The sequence below is a fragment of the Misgurnus anguillicaudatus genome, chromosome 18 (assembly GCF_027580225.2).
Source record: "Misgurnus anguillicaudatus chromosome 18, ASM2758022v2, whole genome shotgun sequence".
Classification (NCBI taxonomy): Eukaryota; Metazoa; Chordata; class Actinopteri; order Cypriniformes; family Cobitidae; genus Misgurnus; species Misgurnus anguillicaudatus.
Genome location: NC_073354.2, coordinates 18,379,289 through 18,398,642, shown reverse-complemented (window position 1 = coordinate 18,398,642; position 19,354 = coordinate 18,379,289). Strand labels below are relative to the sequence as shown.

At 36.7% G+C, this 19,354-nt stretch overlaps 1 protein-coding gene and 1 long non-coding RNA gene across 5 annotated transcripts; one reads left to right on the top strand and one right to left on the bottom strand.

Moving 5' to 3' along the window:
• The first annotated feature begins 558 nt into the window (after positions 1–558).
• Positions 559–11,098, top strand: LOC141349089 (uncharacterized). 4 transcript variants are annotated; one of them, XM_073855993.1, is made up of 7 exons: positions 559–982; positions 1,713–1,762; positions 2,148–2,209; positions 5,691–6,669; positions 6,901–7,068; positions 8,474–8,569; positions 9,941–11,098. In XM_073855993.1, the coding sequence occupies exons 4-7, from the start codon at positions 5,701–5,703 to the stop codon at positions 10,256–10,258; spliced, it is 1,551 nt and encodes a 516-aa protein (XP_073712094.1). In that variant the 5' UTR covers positions 559–982; positions 1,713–1,762; positions 2,148–2,209; positions 5,691–5,700; the 3' UTR covers positions 10,259–11,098. The 4 variants fall into 4 exon arrangements, with proteins under 4 accessions (XP_073712094.1, XP_073712095.1, XP_073712096.1 ...); XM_073855994.1 differs by lacking the exon at positions 559–982 and adding an exon at positions 1,454–1,558; XM_073855995.1 differs by lacking the exons at positions 559–982; positions 1,713–1,762; positions 2,148–2,209 and adding an exon at positions 5,480–5,618.
• Positions 11,099–16,066: 4,968 nt separating this feature from the next.
• On the bottom strand, positions 16,067–19,136 carry LOC129441133 (uncharacterized). The gene is made up of 4 exons (XR_008643375.2): positions 18,848–19,136; positions 17,849–17,909; positions 17,570–17,716; positions 16,067–16,394 (listed from the first exon to the last, which is right to left on the bottom strand). It is a non-coding gene; the product is annotated as an uncharacterized lncRNA (long non-coding RNA).
• Between the last annotated feature and the right edge of the window lie 218 nt (positions 19,137–19,354).

The window sequence follows — 19,354 nt, the reverse complement described above, 5'->3', positions numbered from 1 at the left end:
AACCACAAAATAACCATGGTTTTGACAACCAAACCATAGATAAACCATGGTTAGTGTAGTAAAACCATTGTTTTGCTGATAGTAATCAATACACCAAAAAACATGGTTACTACACTTTTACCACAATAAAACCATGGTTAATTTTCTTAAGGGTGTTTTCACTGTCCTAAAAATGGGCTAAAGTTTGTTTAGTGTGTTGTGATTCGATAGCAGCTTAGCAGAGCTGTTTAAGATTAGTTGGCGACTGAGGATTCCTATGGGCGGAAGATAGTTAGAAACTGTTATTTTGACGTCATTCAACTGCGAAGTAGAGGGCTGTAATCCAAACCGGCCATTCGCTGTAGGCTTTGAAAGGGTTTTTTGTTAAAGAAAATATATCGCCTTGCTGTGAACTTTGAGCTTTATCATTTTACAGGTATTATTTATGCTATTATGGCAACATTACACACTAACTAATGTGTGAAATATGTGATTTTAGTAGTTAAAAAAGGACAAGGGAATATAAATCATAGTTGTTTTTAATGTACACTGTAATCCCTAACAGTTGTACTAGCTCATAACTAATAAGGTCATAACAGTCAAATGTCGTTATGGAGTTGACCACACTATAAAATATTGAGCTCTTTTGAGATTTATGCCACTTTAATTGAATAGGGCTCAATATTTTGTAGCTAATTTCTGTGGAACACTCAAAAAGTTTATGAACCACACAGTAGTGTCATGACGTTATTGACGTCATGACGTTCCTGTGGGTGGGTCTTATCTCTCCCTCAGGAGTGTGGAGTCAGCCATCTTGAATTTGCCCTGATGCGGGAAAGTTTTTGCCAGCACGTGTGGATGGGAACACAGTTTAATTTGTTTTAATTTGTTTGTAATGTCCAATTTTACCCCCCCCGCTTCAAAACACAACTACCTCGGTTATTTTCATCAGTCTTATTGCCCTCCTTTTCTTAAGCGCCGTCTTATCATCAGCCCTGATTTGGTAAGTAACTCTTAACGGTTTATATTTATTGAATATCGATAAATAGTCTTATATTTTTAAACTAGAAATACATTTGTTCAATGTGCATTGTGAATATTTGTTGTAAATAGTTTACAAATCCAAGTAATCGCAACGTTGGAAGTTTTGAACTACATTTCCCATAATGCATGTATGCCCGGCCGGGACATTAACGGTGGAGGTTATGCTGCGTTCCAGGCAACCTGTAACCCGTAACTCACGACTTCAAAACCACGACTCACGACTTTGAACTGGGAGTACGTCGATCTAGTACGAGTTCACGGGTGGGAAGTCACGGGTTTGACTGCCGTTCCAGTGCACTTTCACCGGTAGAAGGTTGTAAAAACACGAGTTACAGGCTGCCTGGAACGCATAAGGTCGTGAGTCGTGGTTTTGAAGTCGTAAATCACGGGTTTAAAATCATGCCTGGAACGCAGCATTAGTTTAAACTTTCTGAGGCAGAGAGATGACGAAAGCATAAAGTTACACCATATTCCCGGTTGTTGTTTTCGCTGTTCGCCGTTAATGCATGTGCTTACTTTGAGTATATTTATTTCAGTAACTTAAGTGTCCGCGTTACACCGTCAATATTTTACGTTGTCGAGCTGTCTGTCTGTATGTGTGTGCTATCGTGAAACGAACAGTAATAAACAACATAATGTGAGTGTGTTATCATGATGCTAACCAGGCATGTGTTTTTATTTCTTCGTAGGCACAAGTGTGTGGCTTTGAGATCATCTCGAAACTATTTTAACAGTTCAGGTAGGATGTATTAGTGTGAAATAGTGTTATTAAGAGTTTGTTTTATTTTTACGTGTTTCCACAGTTGTTCGTTTGCTATTATTTAAATGTTTTCACTTGAACCCTTTATTAATACTTTGTTAAAACAACAACACTAGAAAAAACAGATCTATAAGCACACAACGTTGATGCTTTGCTTGCTAATAACTAACTTGCTCAACTTTTAATGTTTTAATTTTTACTAACATTATAATTTTTACTATAATTAGTGTACAATTAATGTTTTTGATAGATTTGAAAACTTTTTATCTGTATATTAACTTTTTAAATTTAATTTATTATTATGTTTTATTTTAAAATGTTTTTAAAGATTAACAAATCATCTTTGCTTGCATGTTGTGTACAGATATTGGACTACAACGAGTGCTACAGAGGGTCATTGTTTCACCATCAGACAGGTGCCAACAGGTGAGTTTTGTAAATGAAGATTTTCGCCCTGAATTTTTCACATTGTTTAGGTTTCTGCAGCAGAACAGACTTAATCAAATTACTGATGTGTTGTCAACTGATTGGCATTATTACCCCCCATTCAAAATTTTATAACACATTCTAACTTTGCCAAAATTGCAAATCAGGGCTGAAATGGTTTAGACTTTAATTTAAAATATTTACATTGCAGGCTGAAGTTGGCCTAATGGAGTGGAAGTGCAAGTTGTGTTCTGCAACTTCAAATACCCGGGGGAAATTATTTTGGCACTATACTGTACTTCATTGCCAATATTCAAGAGTGTCCCCCCTGCCATGTCTCTATGACAGTTGCATTTGTACTTTTCCATCTTTTGAAGCGATGAAAGCTCACCTGTCAAGATGTCATAATGATTCATGTAGAGTAGATTCAATCGAAGGAGCATGCAGTTTTTTTACATGTCCTTTGTGTAACATAAAACAGCCCTTTTCTGAGGAAATTCTTTTTGGTCATTTAAGAAGACATTTACGAAGTCATGAGATGGTAGCATGCCCATTTAAGAACTGCAACTACAAAACAAATAGCTACTCAGCGTTTAATGCACATAAAAGTAGAAGACATGGTGGTGATTCTGACTTTGGTGAATTTGTTGTATTGGCAGACAATGATAGTGCCCCAGTTGTAGCTGCAGCAGAAAGTCTTGAAGAACCTGCTGGAAGTCACAGTGCAGGGTCTGCGGACACATTTGATCTTGACGATGTAAACAGTCAGTGTGACACAGACACTTTAAGAGCCCAGTTGAACCAAAACTTGGCATCATTATTCTTAAAGATGCATTCTATTCTTCATGTATCTGACATGGCATCTCAGGAAATAGTGGAACATTTGACTCAATTATTTTCCTTGTCCCAACCGATACTCAAACATGACATAAGTGAGGTCTTTCAGAGTCATGGCATTACTGTCAGTGAAACCATTCTAAATGAGGTTGTCAGTACTGTTATGGACAGTAATGTTATTGTCAGTGCCACAGCAAAGGGGAAGCAGTTATCCTCAACCAAGAGAAGGAAAACCTTCATTGAAAATAATTACCCTGTGGTAAAGCCTGTACAGTATCAGCTACAGCCAGGACACACGGCAGTGCATGTTCCCATTCTTGAGATGATACAAAAAATCTTCAGTCATACAGATATTCTGGAAAAAATTAAAGAAACAAAGGTGGCACAAAACAGTCATTATGTAAGCCACCAAGATGGTTTGTACTTCAAAGAGAACACATTCTTGTCTTCAGATCAGTTAAAGATAACACTTATTTTGTACATTGATGATTTGGAAATAGCCAATCCACTTGGCACATCACGCAAAATACACAAAATCTGTTCAGTTTACTGGACGTTTGCTGATCTTCCAAGTAAATACCGATCGGCCCTGCATGTAATTCAGCTTGCCGCTTTATGTAAAGTGGCTGACATACAGACATTTGGCTATGAAAAAGCACTTGGTCCTTTGTTGAGAGACCTCCGTACCCTTGAACAAGATGGGGTATTCATTGAGTCTATTGGTAAGGTAGTTCAAGGAACTGTCATGTGTGTAGTGTCCGACAATCTTGCAGGTCATGATTTGGCAGGCTTTTCAAAGTCTTTTAGAGCAGAATATTTTTGCAGATTCTGCACAGCAACACAAGCTAAACTTCAGACTCATGAAGTTGCAAGTGGTGAATTCAGTATTAGGACAAAAGACAGTCATAATAGTGATGTGTATGCAGTAATGCATGGGGATAGTCCGAGTCAGAATGGTGTTCAGGCAGATTGTGTCCTGAGCCAGCATCTAGAGCATTTTCACACCGTAACTGGCTTTCCACCTGATGCCCTCCACGATCTTTTTGAGGGCATTGTGCCCGTGGAGCTCGCCCTGTGTATCGGAGAGATGATCCGTCGCAAATACTTCACCCTTGAATATTTGAACGAGAGAATTCTATCGTTTCCATACCAGCACACAGACAAGGTTGACAAACCTCATAAAATACCACAGACCTTTGCTGTAAAGAAAAGCATCGGTGGTAATGGCCATGAAAATGCCACATTGCTAAGACTGCTCCCTTTGATTATTGGGAATGCAGTTCCTGAAGAGGATGGAGCCTGGACTGTGCTTATGGACTTAAAAGAGGTAGTAGAGTTATCGCTGTGCTCAGAATTCACAGAGGAGTCCATCCAGTATTTGCAGTCTAAGATACAGGATCATAGAGAGATGCTGAAAGAAGCCTTTCCAGATTTTAAACTCCGTCCTAAGCATCACTAAATTGAACACTACCCTGACCTTGTACGCCGTTTTGTGCCACTTGTACACTTGTGGACAATGAGGTTTGAGGGTAAACACCGTTTTTTCAAGAGAGTTGTACATGACACACAAAACTTCAAAAATGTGTTAAAAACACTTGCAGACAGGCATCAATACATGGTAGCATACCATCTCAGTGCCTCAGGATTCTTCAAACCTCACCAGCAGACATCAAATGTCTCTTCTGTGCTGGTATCAATGCTTCCAAATGTTGCCAAGACATACATTCAACAAATAACAGCAAGCAATGTTATTTACAGCACGTCAAAGGTCTGCATTGATGGAACCGATTATGTTGTAGGAATGTTTTTGTCTGTGGGAAAAGAGGGGGGACTGCCTAATTTCTGTAGAATTGAACAGGTTCTCCTGGTTAACAGTAGTGTTGTCTTTCTTTGTCAAGAGCACAAATCACACTACATTGAACACCTGAGATCTTACGAACTTTTCCCAAACAATCTGGCTGTTCACACCCCATCAGAGCTAAATGACAAAACGCCTCTCTGCGCTTACAACATAGATGGTAGATTGCTCTTGACACCCAAACGTTTCATCTTATTAAACTGAAGATTTGTTGCAGCAGGTAAACAGATGAACTAGGACTGCACGATAAATTGCACGTGATTGTCACGCATCTCATCAGTAGAGTCGGTTCCTTGTTTAGTAATAAATCGCTATCAGCTACTTGTGTAGCATTTACTACACCGAGCCATAGTTTACTTACAAGTGGGGAGATATCGCATTCATAATGGCAGGCGATTCATCCGTGATTATGAATGCGATATTTGCCAGCTTGTCAGTGAACTACGGCTCTGTGTAGTAAATGCCGCTTCATCTTAAAGCAGCTGATGGCGATATACTACTAATCAAGGAACCAGCTTTACTGATGGGATGCGCGTGACGATTGCGTGAAATTTATCATGCAGCCCTAAGATGAACACATTCACACTCGTAAAACAATATCTCTTGGAGTTGTGCGGACCAATGGGTCCATGAATAAACTTCCGCACTACAACAGCTGGCCTTCCATACATCCCATCTTTCAAGTGGTGTTCCAGTGTTTGTGTGGACCAGTGGGTATGTGGATGTGTATATATAGTATGTGTCACCTCCAATTTTAATGAAAATTAACAAGTTTTTGTCTTTTAGAAACCAAAAGATGACTGCTGCCCAGAAGCATGTGCTGCGTGTGTATGTTAACCGAGAGACCGCCCTGAAACTTACTCTACTTGAGCGACCAAAGTCAGTGGAGGAGCTGAAAGAAATAATGCAAGAGAGGTTCAAGCCAAGACTGGATGGGGACTTTAGCCTGCACTATGAGGATCCGGACTTTGATGGTGATCTTTGCCTTCTTGTGGACATCCAGGAGTTACCAGAGAAGGGCACATTGAGAGTCGTCAGACCTGAAGGTGACACTTCATCTACTGCATCTTCTGACACCGACATACTCCCACATGCACCTGCGTCACACCGCCAGAAGAGTTGGCCTGATCACTTTGTTGTTCCTAGTTTTGGTTATGAAATGGAGCATATACTAGAAGAAGGAAATCGTGTTCATGAAGAATCAGGAAAATTGCTGAAGTTAAAGAGGTCACAGAAGAGTGAAATCCTTAAAAAAATGGCAGAAACGATCTATAGTTTTAAACCATACCCACACGAAAAGGAATTGGCAATGGCTGCTCAAGCTTTGATTACAGCTCATCCATGTCTCAGAATGACGGCTGGTGAAGACGGGGAGTTGGGATGGAAACGTCACATAGGGTACAAGGTTGCGTCTTACCGTAACAATCTGGCCAAAGCTGGGGTTGCAGAAGTAGCCATCAACACAGGGAGGCGGAGCCGAAACAACCCAGACAATGATCACCCCCATCAAAATATAAAGAAAGCTCGAAAAGCTGAGGTCAACTACATCATCAACCTACCGAAGGATCAAACTTCAGCCACTCTGGAAACAATGAGAGAAGAAATCATACATGAAGTTGAAAAGACTGAGAAAAACCAATTAGTCATAGGCAAGCTCATGAACACAACCTATGCCCTTCGTCGCCAAGAAATTGTTGGATCTCTTGTAGCTCCACGAGTGAGAGACATTGTGGACAGATGGCCAGCCCTACTTCAGGAATCACAGGTAAAATAAATAATTAAAAATCTTTATCATTATTTTATTGTTCTCCTTGTTGAGAGCAATTTCCTTTAAAGAATGACAATTAACTTTCTATTTTGACCTTGGTTCTGACTCATCCCTAATAGAATTGCTTTGCTTTTGCTACCTGTCAACTGAAAACTTCTTAAAATACATTCACAATTCTGTTCCTAATTCATCTTTGTACATTTTTGTGTTATTTTGTCCATGTAACAGGTGTTTGCAGAGTTCCACCGAATTAACAATGTTAACCTGCGCAATCAATTCTACAAGGAGCTGGACAGACACACGCCTAAACTAATCACCTTGTTCAGAGACAAGGCCATCAAGACTGGCAAGATAGCGGAGGAGCTAGCCAAGCTCATGAGGATTTATGACCTTCAGGTGAATTTTTAACTTTGCATGATTCAGAAACAGATTATTAACAGATTGTTTGTAGAGAACTGTAAGAAGCCATAGTCTGAATTGCCTCTAATGTGGCCCAAGGTTAAATGATTATGGCATGAACACAACGTTGTCTCATCAGAGATCAGTGTCTTGACAAGATGCATTCAAAAGAGGTACCCTAAAAAGATACTTTAGCAGCTTCAATTTGAAGAAGTCCAAATAACTACTGTTTTCGTAAATTTGATTAAAGGAATAGTCTACTCATTTTCAACATCAAACTATGTCACTACCTTAACCAAGAATTGTTGATACATCCCTCTGTCATCTGTGTGCGTGCACGCAAGCGCCGGAGCGCGCCGCAACACCTCGACAGCACCTAGCCTAGCCCCATTCATTCAATGCCACCAATCAGAGACAAAGCCAGAAGTGACCAAACACATCAACGTTTTTCCTATTTAAGACGAGTAGTTATACGAAAAAGTTTGGTGGTACAAAATAAAACGTAGCGCTTTTCTAAGCGGATTTAAAAGAGGAACTATATTGTATGGCGTAATAGCACTTTTGGGAGTTCTTCAACTCGCCTGAAAAATCCGCTCCCCTTCTCCCTCTCATAATGGGAGAGGGAGAGTGTTACTGCGCCGAGTCCAAGTACTCACAAAAGTGCTATTCCGCCATAAAATATAGTTCCTCTTTTAAATACGCTTAGAAAAGCGCTACGTTTTATTTTGTACCACCAAACTTGCTCGTATAACTACTCGTCTTAAATAGGAAAAACGTTGATGTGTTTGATCACTTCTAACTTTATCTCTGAGTGGTACCATTGAATGAATGGGGCTAAGCTAAATGCTATCGAAGTGTAGCAGCGCGCTCCAGTGCTTACGTGCACGCACACAGATGACAGAGGGATGTATCAACAATTCTTAGTTAAGGTAATAACATATTTTAATATTGAAAATGAGTAGACTATTCCTTTAACAGTTTTAAGTGTTTTTCCTTTGTGAGTTATTAAAGTATTTACAACAGAAAGTTATTCATATGATAATGTTTTACTGAAGAAATGGTGACCCAAAGTACTGAATCTACCATCTAAAGCAGGGATGGGCAACTTCGGTCCTGGAGGGCCGGTGTCCCACAGAGTTTAGCTCCAACTTGCCTCAGCACACCTGCCTAAAAATTTTCTAGTATGCCTAGTAAGACCTTAATTGGCTGCTTCAGGTGTGTTTAATTAAGGTTGGAGCTAAACTCTGCAGGACACCGGCCCTCCAGGACCGAAGTTGCCTATCCCTGATCTAAAGCAATGACCACCATCAACATATGGAGCTATTAAACACTTAGATTTTATTAAGTGTTTGCTCTGCGTTTGTGTAATTACTATTGTAATGGATATTTTTTCTCCATCTAGGAACAGCGTGATGTAAATATGAGACGGGCCCTCGTCCTTCGTGCACTTCCTGTGTACCTACGTGAAGATGCCTTCAAGTTCTTCAGGATCTGTAATGTAAGTGTACTGGCCTCACTACCAATCCCTTTGCCTAGCTATTTAGTCAGCTTAAACATATGACATCACTTAAAGGACTCTAGGAGAACCAGGGGGGTGTTCCAGAAAGCGGGTTATGTGAAAACTCAGAGTGAACACTGAGATGAGGGAAACTCGTGAGACTGTTCTTATATTTCATTTTCTTCAAAAGCTAATATAAAAGAAAGTGATGTTAAATTCAAAATGAAAAGACAACTGCATTTAAAACTTAGTGAATTATCTGTGTCAGTGATTTTTATTACAGCCGCAGCCAGAAAATGTTTGCTTCCTGTTTTCTAAATCACAGTATAGAGGGTATGCACATGACGTCACCGTCTGCGAAAGGGACTGCGGTTACGCCCATTTCGTGGCAAAAGACAGAGCAGCAGCATTTGAGTACAGCGTGACATCGCCGAAAACGCGTCGAAATGGGAAAAAGCTGTATGTGATAGACTGTACTAACACTGGATTTCCACTTATTGCGGAGCAGCTGCAGATCGGCTCCGCTGCATTACGGCTCCACACTCCGCCGTCCGCCAATATTGCATATTAAAATTTATTTAATACCCAATTACATTGTGTTATTTTACTTGAGTAAAAGTAAGTTAATGTACTTAATGAGTTCAGGGTTAGGCTCAGAGTTTGTTGAACCTCCTTTCTGGAATACCCTCCAGAACCTGTTTATGAAGTTTATTTGAGTTGTTATTCTTCAAACTGGCATGTAGAAATTACATAAATGAAAAGGTAAGTATAAAGCATTCCACTTAAAGGAATAGTCTACTCTTTTGCAATATTAAACTATGTTATTACCTCAACTTAGACGAATTAATACATACCTATCTTTTTTCAATGCGTGCACTGTGCGGCGCGTTGTGGGTGTGTTGGCATTTGGCCTGGCCCCATTCATTCCTATGGTACCAAATTTTTTTTAATTTTGTGGCACCATACTTACTGGTATAACTCCTCATGTAACAGTCTTTAAATAGGGAAAACACGGAAGTTTTTGGTGGCTTCCCTGTTTGGTACCATGGGAATGAATGGGTCTAGGCTAAATGCTAACACATTTGCGATGCGCTGTACAGTGCACGCATTGAAAAAAGATAGATATGTATTAATTCGTCTAAGTTGAGGTAATAACATAGTTTAATATGGCAAAAGGGTAGACTATTCCTTTAACAAAAGTATGCCAACAGATAGGTGTGAAACTAACATAAGATATAAGCATATGAAAAGAAAATAGTTTAAACATGTAAGTTGCAGTCTAAGTGCTAAGTGACAGTAATCTCTAGACATCATTAGCATGATTTGTATCCTTGAAGGGCTGAACTCATTCTTGTCTTATTTGTGTGTTAGTCAGCAGATGGTCCAGACCTCACTGACACTCCAGTGGCTCTCCTGACAGTTGTCACGGATGAACCTAATGATGCAGCCCTCTTCAGCCCTGAGAGCATCAGTATTGTCGTGGAGGATGAAATACTTGTGAGTGGTCCCACAAATCTGGCTGACTCATTTCTCCTGCTCTTTGGGTACATCTATGCACTAGACCTACAGTACCCAAAAAATCTTGAGCTTACATTTACATTTGTCCAAAAGGTTGTCATGTGTCTTGAGGACAACAAACCACTAAAAGGGCGTCTACTGACGCTGAAAAATGATTTGTTCAATGAGTGAATTACTCAGAGTTGAGATGGGTATTGAGGAAGTTTTTTTCCATTTCTTTCGATCCATTTTCGCCTCTTCTACCTCAGATTTAAGGTGTGACACTGTTTGCCTGTTCTACCTCAGATTTAAGGTGTGACACTTTGCCTGTTCTACCTCAGTTTTCATACATTGATTGTTAAATTTTAAAAACATTGATGTATTGCCCAGCCCAAGTTTTTGTACTAAATATGTTCAATTCATGCACTATACATGTTTAATGTTCTGCTGCCTAATGCCTACCTTGATGCATTGCCTTGATGTTGTCAGTTGAAGTACGGCACAGAAAAAAACAGCACTTTATTTGATTGTTGTATTTTAAAAAAGTGAGTTGCAGCCTTTAAGATACAGTAGAATCAAAACGTGTTAAATGGCTCCACATTCTAATAGTTGTCGTTGTTGAGGATAGATTATACTTAAAATCTTATAGATTTTATCATGAATCCTTTGAGTTTTAATCCTATTTTTACCAAAAATACTGAATCTACCCTCTGTAGCAATGACCACTATCAGAAATGGAAATTATAGCACTTAATGTACTTTAAAACACATTTTGTTTTATAGATTTGTTTTGTCACAAGCACTTTGTTTTGACTGATCCATTTTGATTCGTGCCTTTTTAAAAAGCACATTGTGTTTAATAAAAACAGTTGTTAAATTGTTACTGTGGTGTCACTTTTGTGTTTTCTAACATTGCTAGCTGATTATAACTGTGTAGTGGTCCGACATCAGTATTTCAGTTAAGAATTAATTTTGAGTGCATGTCCCACATTAAGTTGAGAATATTAAAAATTTTTGAGTGTTTTTCCCACATTATATGAGTTGAGAAATATTTAAAATTTTGAGTGTATTTCCACATAATATGAGTTGAAGAATATTTAAACTTTTGAGTGTATTTCCACATAATATGAGTTGAAGAATATTTAAACTTTTGAGTGTATTTTCCACATAATATGAGTTGAAGAATATTTAAAATTTTGAGTGTATTTTCCACATAATATGAGTTGAAGAATATTTAAAATTTTGAGTTAATTACTCCCTAATTATAAGTTGAGGAATATCAATATTTATAAGATAACATTGAAATAATTTAAGGCAACTGAAAATGTAATTTTTGTTTTATCTAAACTTAAAACATTTAAAAACATCACTAAAATATTTTTGTGTAATCTGTTACAAAATAATTTTTGAGTTCTGTGAACTTATTAGGTTTTACAGTGTAGGAACACCTTTACAATTAAAGTGCAATAACAAAAAAAAAACAATACAAAGCTTTTTATAAGTAAGAAACATTTATGGAATTATTAAATTATATGAGCATATAATGAGATGAGTGCCATGGCTATATAGACCGTTTCAGCAGTAACAACATAAACAAGCAGCTGCAGCTTCCGGTAAACTCCACTAAGAATAAATAACAACAAAGTTCTTTAAACGTAATTTATTTATATAACAAGCACAAAAAACAACACATAGATTACCTAGGAAACCAAAACATTTGTTATTTTCGATGAGGCATTTGTTCAAGAGATCAGTTTAGCAACTAGTCAGACCATTAAAAAAACGAAACCGGAAGTAAGGTTCGGATCCAGATGTGTATCACGTGCTTCCAATGAAACCGTCTATACTTTTATCTTTTACACGTTTATCGTCTTCTTTCTAGCTTCCCTGATGTACCTGATGTCTGATTAAATGTGTAACAGTGATCTCATCTCTGTGGTTTTTATTCTTAAGAAATGTTAGGTTCTCATTATAAATGTAATAGTTTTGTATTGCATCTTGTGTTTGGGTCATGTCTTTTATTTTGAATCATGCAGTATTTTGTAACTAATGTTGTGTTATTTCCTCTTGTCTTGTTTTCATGGGTATTGTAGTTCGCACTAGTGTTTCCAGAATGTGTCAAAAACATCTTGTCTAAAAACAATTATGCCACTTTTTAAGGCCAACATCATGTACATTTGAATGCAACAGCCAAAAAATCGTTTATCTAGTGTACTTAAAACTATTTTTAAAAAAGGTGCAAAAAGACCAGTGTGGATGTATTAGCTAAATCTCTTCTTGAAATGTTTATTCAATGATTTTATTTGTCACAATAATGTATTTTCTTACACTTAACTGCATTTTGGGCTTTTGTGTTCTCTTCAAATATTGATGTTTGTGATTAACTGTGATTAATGCGATATATTTATTTTGATCTTTTGTGAAATCTACTATTCTTGTTTTGTTGATGGCTTTATTTAAAAAGTCACTAATCTAACCACCATGTTTTTCACCATATAATAAAATAAAGGATTACATTCATTGTTTTTTAGATGTAAAACAATTATTGAATTCATCATTACACACAAGTTAAAAGGCCCAGAATTCACAGATCATATTTATATTTCACATTCATTCATTACTGGAAGAACGATTGAATACTTTTATCTTGTGTCACTCAAGCAGCTCAAAATAATCTTGTTTCTGTGGTTTCAACAGTGAGCTATTTGACAATGACATACAAGTATAGGAAATAAACCGTGTAAGGAAATTAAAAGAGGAAGTTGGGTTTTTAAAAACAAACAGCTTACTGGAATCCCAGAATAAGATCACTGTTAGCATCTCTTCATTACTCTGAAAGTTTAAACATTACTGAGTGAGGACTAATAAAACAATGAGGGACTGTTTATATATTTCTCTCTTTATGCTTCACATCTGTGCAGGTGAGCTGAAAACTACACAAAACCTTTTTAAGAAAAAATTCAAGTCAGATTAATGTTACATAATCTGTTATTAGGTTGAGGGCCTAATTTACCAAAATTCTCAATACATTATTATCTTTCATAGTGCAAGTAAATGTGTCTTATTGAAACACTTATTGAACAGTCAGAATGAAGATTATTATACAAATACATTGTGCTCAACCAAACAAAAACCCAAACCATATCAACATCAAGACATGTGAATGTCTTATCAGGAAGTTAAACCAACATCTTTAGTATTTTTAAGTATTTTTACAGTACAGATTGTGTATTATTGTGTATATTATTGCGCTTGTCTTATGAACTAAACGGTGTACTATAAACTATAGTTTACTTAAGAACACTATAAACATCTTTAATATTCATCGTTGAAACATGATCGGTTTTGTTTGCAAACTTTGATGTGAATTGTAAGATATCATTTTGAAAACTTAAATTACATCTTAAACATCTTCAAGTAAACATAAATCAAAGCTAATAGTAATACCAGTAATGTGGTAGTTAGTTTTATGACAATAAGAAGAAAGGTTTAGATAAACTAGTGAGAAGCAACACTCGTGTGAATAGATAATATCTGATAAGTATGACATAATGCAAAACATACACTAAACATTAACTCTATTAAACAAATATACTCTGAATATTGCAAAACTAGTTATTAAACATCATGTCCATCATGTTTCATAGGAACACATTTTTTATTTACATATTTTAGAAAATGTTCTTGCTCTTTCAAGCTTTATAACGAGTGAACAGTAGATGGTGGTCTACTTCCTTCAAGCCCAAAGAATGTGCATCCATCCTTCAGAAAAGTAATCCACACGGCTCCAAGGGGATAAACAAAGACCTTCTGAGGGTAATCGATGGGATTTTGTAAGAGAAATATCCACATTTAAAACTTTATAAACGAAAATAACAAGCTTCCGTCAGAGGTCAATGTGTATTATGTGTACTGTATGATGCATAAGATCTACTGAGAATAGACTCTCGCTTAAATATCAATAAATATCAATAAATATCAATATCGTCTATATCCTCTTGTCTTATATCGAAATCCTCCACCATTTTCTTTAAAATCTTTGATTAACTTGTGAGTGCCTTTGTTGTTTTGCTCACTGCTCTGTGCTGCCACTCTCTGCCTTTATCCTACGTTACAAAAGTATGAATGCAGTAGAGTCCAAGATTGTGTTGTTACCAGAAGATAGTTATTTTTGTTTGTCAAGTTTTAAATATAAATATTTATTTTACAAAATCCCATTGACTACCCTCAAAGTTCTGTATTTATCCCCCTGGAGCCATTGTAAATTACTTTTGTGAAGGATTGATGCACATTCTTTGGGCTTGCATGAAGCAGATCACTGTCTACTGTTCAACCTTTATAACGCTTGGAAGCTAAAATAACAGAAAATGTGTTTGTCTGAAAGATGATGGACATATGTATCTCGGATGGCTTGAGGGTGAGTAACCCATGAGGTAATTTTTATTTTTGGGTGAACTATCCATTTAAGTCACAATGATTTGCTGGACTAACTCTGTGACTGTTTTGAACTAATTCAACTGTAAGTCATATCTGAGATATTTTAGATTTACTTAACAAATATTCTTCATGTTCAATTCATTATCAGTAAGGTAATAATAATCATTTTACAATCTGAACAGATTTCAGATCTCAGCAATTTTATTTGTTATGATTGTATGTTTCAATCTAAAACATTCATTTGAAAGCTGATTTAACTCTCTTGTTTACAGGTTGTAATCTTTCAAATGAGAAGAAGAGAATAAATGTAATAGGATACACAGGTGGTTCAGTCTTGTTGCCCTGCTCCTGTGATGACCCAAAGTCTACAGTTAACACATTTAAATGGGAGACTGTAAAAGGGTGGAAGAATGTATTTGAACGTGAGACATACAGAGGCAGACTTGAGCTGTTTAATAAAACATCTCCAGGAAATCTGTCTCTTCTTATTTCTGACCTCAGAGAGGAAGATGAAGGTCTCTATAGATGTACTGGACCACACAGATCATCACACAGTTTTACAGATGTTTCCTTAACAGTTACAGGTAAATGAATGATTCTTCTTAAACTCTCACAAAACCGATCAAAATATTATTTAGAAATTTAAAAAAATGAAATGGGACTTCCTTTTTGTCCAAGTCTCACCAAATTCAGCTTAAATATTTTGGCCATTTACGGAAAAGTTATCTTTACGTTTGTTTGTTTGTTTGTTTGTTTGTTTATAAACCATTTCCTGTAATGGAAAAATAGACATAGCTTGTACTTGTATTTATAGCTTGTAGTCTAATGATTGAATCCCACCTAGAAATCTGTTGATCTTTAAATATTCTGTGCTTTATGTTTTACAACTGTTGTTAAATGTTTACATAATCAATTTTCATGTGATTTCAATTTAAATATGAACATAATTTGTATCCTTATGTTCACAGGATGTCGTTTGGATCGGCAGGGAGAGACAGTTTATTTGACTGCACTGTAACGAATTTGCCTGTAGATTTTACAGTAAGTACCTGGCAAAAAAGTTGCCAGTAAAGTCTTGTAAAGTTTTGTGAATTTGCTTTTAATAACTGTAAAAATGAATTACAGTATAATACTGGATTTCATTTACAGGTTATTGTTGTACATAAATTACAGCAAAGTATTAGGTTTTTATATTAAAACACTACTTTATTGTAATTTAGTTTACAACATTATCTTGTTTTCTTTTCAAATTACAGATATTACCTGGCAACTCTAGTTGCCAGGTAATATCTGTTAATTCCTCACAATACAATATGTTATTGTAGAATCTTTTTTACAACAACATAATGTGTTTTGAAATAATTACATCTTTTTGCTGCCAACTCGAGTTGCCAGCAAAAATCTGTAAATATTTTACAATACATTGTGTTGTTGTAAAAAATAAATAGTTAATCTTTGCTGATGCCTATTGTAAAGTGTTTTAAATAAGACCAGGCTTGCTTTAAATCCAAACATCATTGGATAAGATTCTCTTCAACTGTTAAATAAAACCATAGTCCAAGATGCAAAATCATGAAATTTTATTATTAAAACAAAATACAGTGTTACAATACTGTACATTTTCAGAATGTCTTTTTCTTAACAGCATATTCTATTCATTTTCTTAACATTCAGTGAAATTCAGAAAACATTTAGAACATTGTCCATTCATATTGTGAGGAAGTCGCTTGAGACTTACAATTGAAGCCATTCAAAATCTATCAGCCGCTTAAGGAGAGAGGAGACGTGAGGGTTAATGCGGTTCTTCTTTTTCTCCGGTACCTTCCCTCTTTTTTGGCTAACCACCTTTGCTGTCTTGGTCCCACTGGACGGGTTCAGTCCAATGAAGCATCTGAAATCACAAAATCACATGAAAATAAACTTTATGAAAAAGTGCCTTAACTGCTCTACATGAGAGTGCAAAAATACATCAGGCTGTGCAAATCAAGCTGATTTGCCCTTTTCAGCTTAAGTGCAGAAAAACTGCAACAGAAAAATTCAGCTGGTAATTATTATTAATTTAATTTCAGTTGCGCTGTCCAGGCAAGCTAAACCAGGAAGTGGTTCTGCAATGCAATGACAATAGTGAAATATAGGGTCATAACAGTTGAAGGGATGATTTGGATTTCTAGTCACAAAATTGCATGCGTTATGGTTAGGTTAGTTGCATTAACATAACCTCAAGCAGCAGGTCCTCTGGTTGAAAATTTCCCGACTATCCCCTGCTTCAAAGGACAACAAAACATAAAACAAACCACAACAATATAACATTTTAGTATTCATAACATAATACACCATATTAAGTGTATTAAGCAACTTTATAGTGCTTTCAGACTTGAAAAACATTCTAGATAAGCAAGTTTGCAGTTTATTTACCTAAATGCTCAGTTACCCCAATGCAGAACTACTTTTCAAAATATATAATCAAATAAATCTTTATTGTCAATGTTTGAATGTTACAATTAATTGGTTCTGCAATGATATAAAGCATTTGGGTAAATAACTGCTAACTTAACCCAATTTATCAACTAAAAAATCATGTTAAAGGGATTTCCTGTAAGCACACTTAAAGGTGCAGTGTGTAAAATTTAGCAGCATCTAGTGGAGAGATTGAGAATTGCAACCAACGGCTCAGCCCACTGCTCATCCCTTGCTTTTGAAACGCATAGAGAAGCTACAGTAGCCGCCAACAGAAAAATGTGTCATTGTCGGAGACAAAAAATTTTGTCCGTTAAGGGCTTCTGTAGAAACATGGTGCACAAAATGGCGACCTCCACATAAGGGGACCCTCGTGCATGTAGATAAAAACGTCTTATTCTAAGGTAATAAAAACATAACGATTTATTATGAAAAGGTCTTTATACACCCATGATAATGTAGTTTTGTATATTATTTTGCATTTCTGTCCAGACATCCTTCTAAAAATTACACACTGCACCTTTAAAGCAAAATAAAATCTCTGTTACTCATAATAGCACACTTTACAAAATAATGATAAACCACATTGTACTTCAAGCACATAGTTACCTTTGAATGATCTCCAGTGTGCACTTGCTCCTCCTGGTACACCAGATTGAAGTTGTAGTAGATAGAAAACAAAGCTGCCATTCCAGCCACGAAGTTGGGATGTGGAGGCACAACCACCCGATGCTCAGCATCCAAACGCTGATTCACCTAAGCATAAACAAATGGTTTACATGCAAAAAATCTGTTGCTTTCCACATGAACATATCCACGTTAAACTAATTTGTGTCCTTCATAGCCCGTCTTTGCAATGCTTACAACTCATTACAAAAAATAGACTACCTTAGACAATTAAGTCAGGAAACTGTAGTCTTTTTTCAACGTCTGTTGCTGTTGCCAACACCTAAAAGACAAAGAAAATTAGATTCAAATGTACAGTAATTTTTCATAGCAATATCATTTTTGAAAGCTTGACTATTATTCTTTGTTGATCATACATTGTTGTAATATGCTTATGACTTGCAATGAAAATAATAAACCAGGCTTGATGACATATGCGACCTCCGGAGACTGAAGCCTTCGGTTGAGAAACGGCCGTTCTCTCTCAATTATAGTTGCTAAAAAGTATCAATCTGCGCTACCAGTACACCATCAGAACGCGTTTTCAGCGCAGGTGGAAACATTATAACCCCAAAAAGGTTTCTCACTTGTTGTTTTATGAGTGGAAGTGCTACAATAAACACGCAGATATGCCCTGATCCCCTGGGTCCTCCGGGGCTCGGCTCGAGCAACCACCGAAATGGCCAACACATACGCGCACAGTTGCTTTACATTTACTTTACATGTCGCGTCTGAAACCACGCGGAAAACGTGACCGCGCCGCTTTTCTCCTCTTCAAATCGCGTGGGCGCTTCAGAGCTTCTTTCGTTGCTAAGCATTGCTTGACGCTGCCACGCCCACCGGCGGAGAAAGAATTTGCGCCTATGAACACGCACGTTTGTTAAAAACTCTCTATCTGATCCTATCAATATTTTAATATTTCAAAATATATGTATGCATGTATAAGACCTATGCATCAATGTGGACGTGCATGTACGCGCATGCACGCACCCTGCTTGCATGCCTGAGTGACGTTAACGCATTGAAGTCCAATTTAAATATGAAAAGGGTTAACATGAAAGTTATACCATTTACTTTATTTTAACCACTAAACTGCTTCACCTGGGATTGCTTGTTCAAAAATTCTTTATTAACTTTATTGTGGGGCTTGACTGATACACGGTAAACTATATTTCAACCAACATTAACAATTATAATAGCTATTTATAATAGTATACTTACATTTTGTGCATGAGTGGCGTGGCAATGTCCCTGCTCCTCTGCAATCCGACATAAAATGGCGTCAAGCTGCCTCGTGCAACGCATTCAACAGTGAATAACTGTAATACTGCATCATTTACAGGCAAGCGCAAATATACCTGTAATTTATTGTGGGGGAAAAGCTGTCAACTTCTGTAATAGTTTTTTGACCCACAATGCATTGCAATGTACAGCTAAACTTTGTAAAATGACAGAACAAGAAGTAACTGTAAAATTTTGCTGTAGAAATTACAGAAATTTGTTACAGTGTGGATATTTAGGAGAGTCTGTAGTTCTGCCCTCCTCCTGTACTGAACCACTGGCTAAACCTGACCAGCTGATATGGAGTTTTGATATAAAAAGCAATAATTATGAAGAAATTTACCCATCTGAACACAGTAAGAGGTTCAAGAACAGACGTAAACTGTTAAATCAAACTAATCCAGGAAATCTCTCTCTACATCTCTCAGCACTGACCAAAGAAGACCA

Excerpts from the sequence above, each read along its gene's own strand:
- LOC141349089 (XM_073855992.1), top strand. The coding sequence starts at position 5,662 with ATGAAAATTAACAAGTTTTTGTCTTTTAGAAACCAAAAGATGACTGCT. Across the intron at positions 7,069-8,473 it reads TGAGGATTTATGACCTTCAG|GAACAGCGTGATGTAAATAT; the intron begins GTGAATTTTTAA and ends TTCTCCATCTAG. Across the intron at positions 8,570-9,940 it reads AGTTCTTCAGGATCTGTAAT|TCAGCAGATGGTCCAGACCT; the intron begins GTAAGTGTACTG and ends TTTGTGTGTTAG.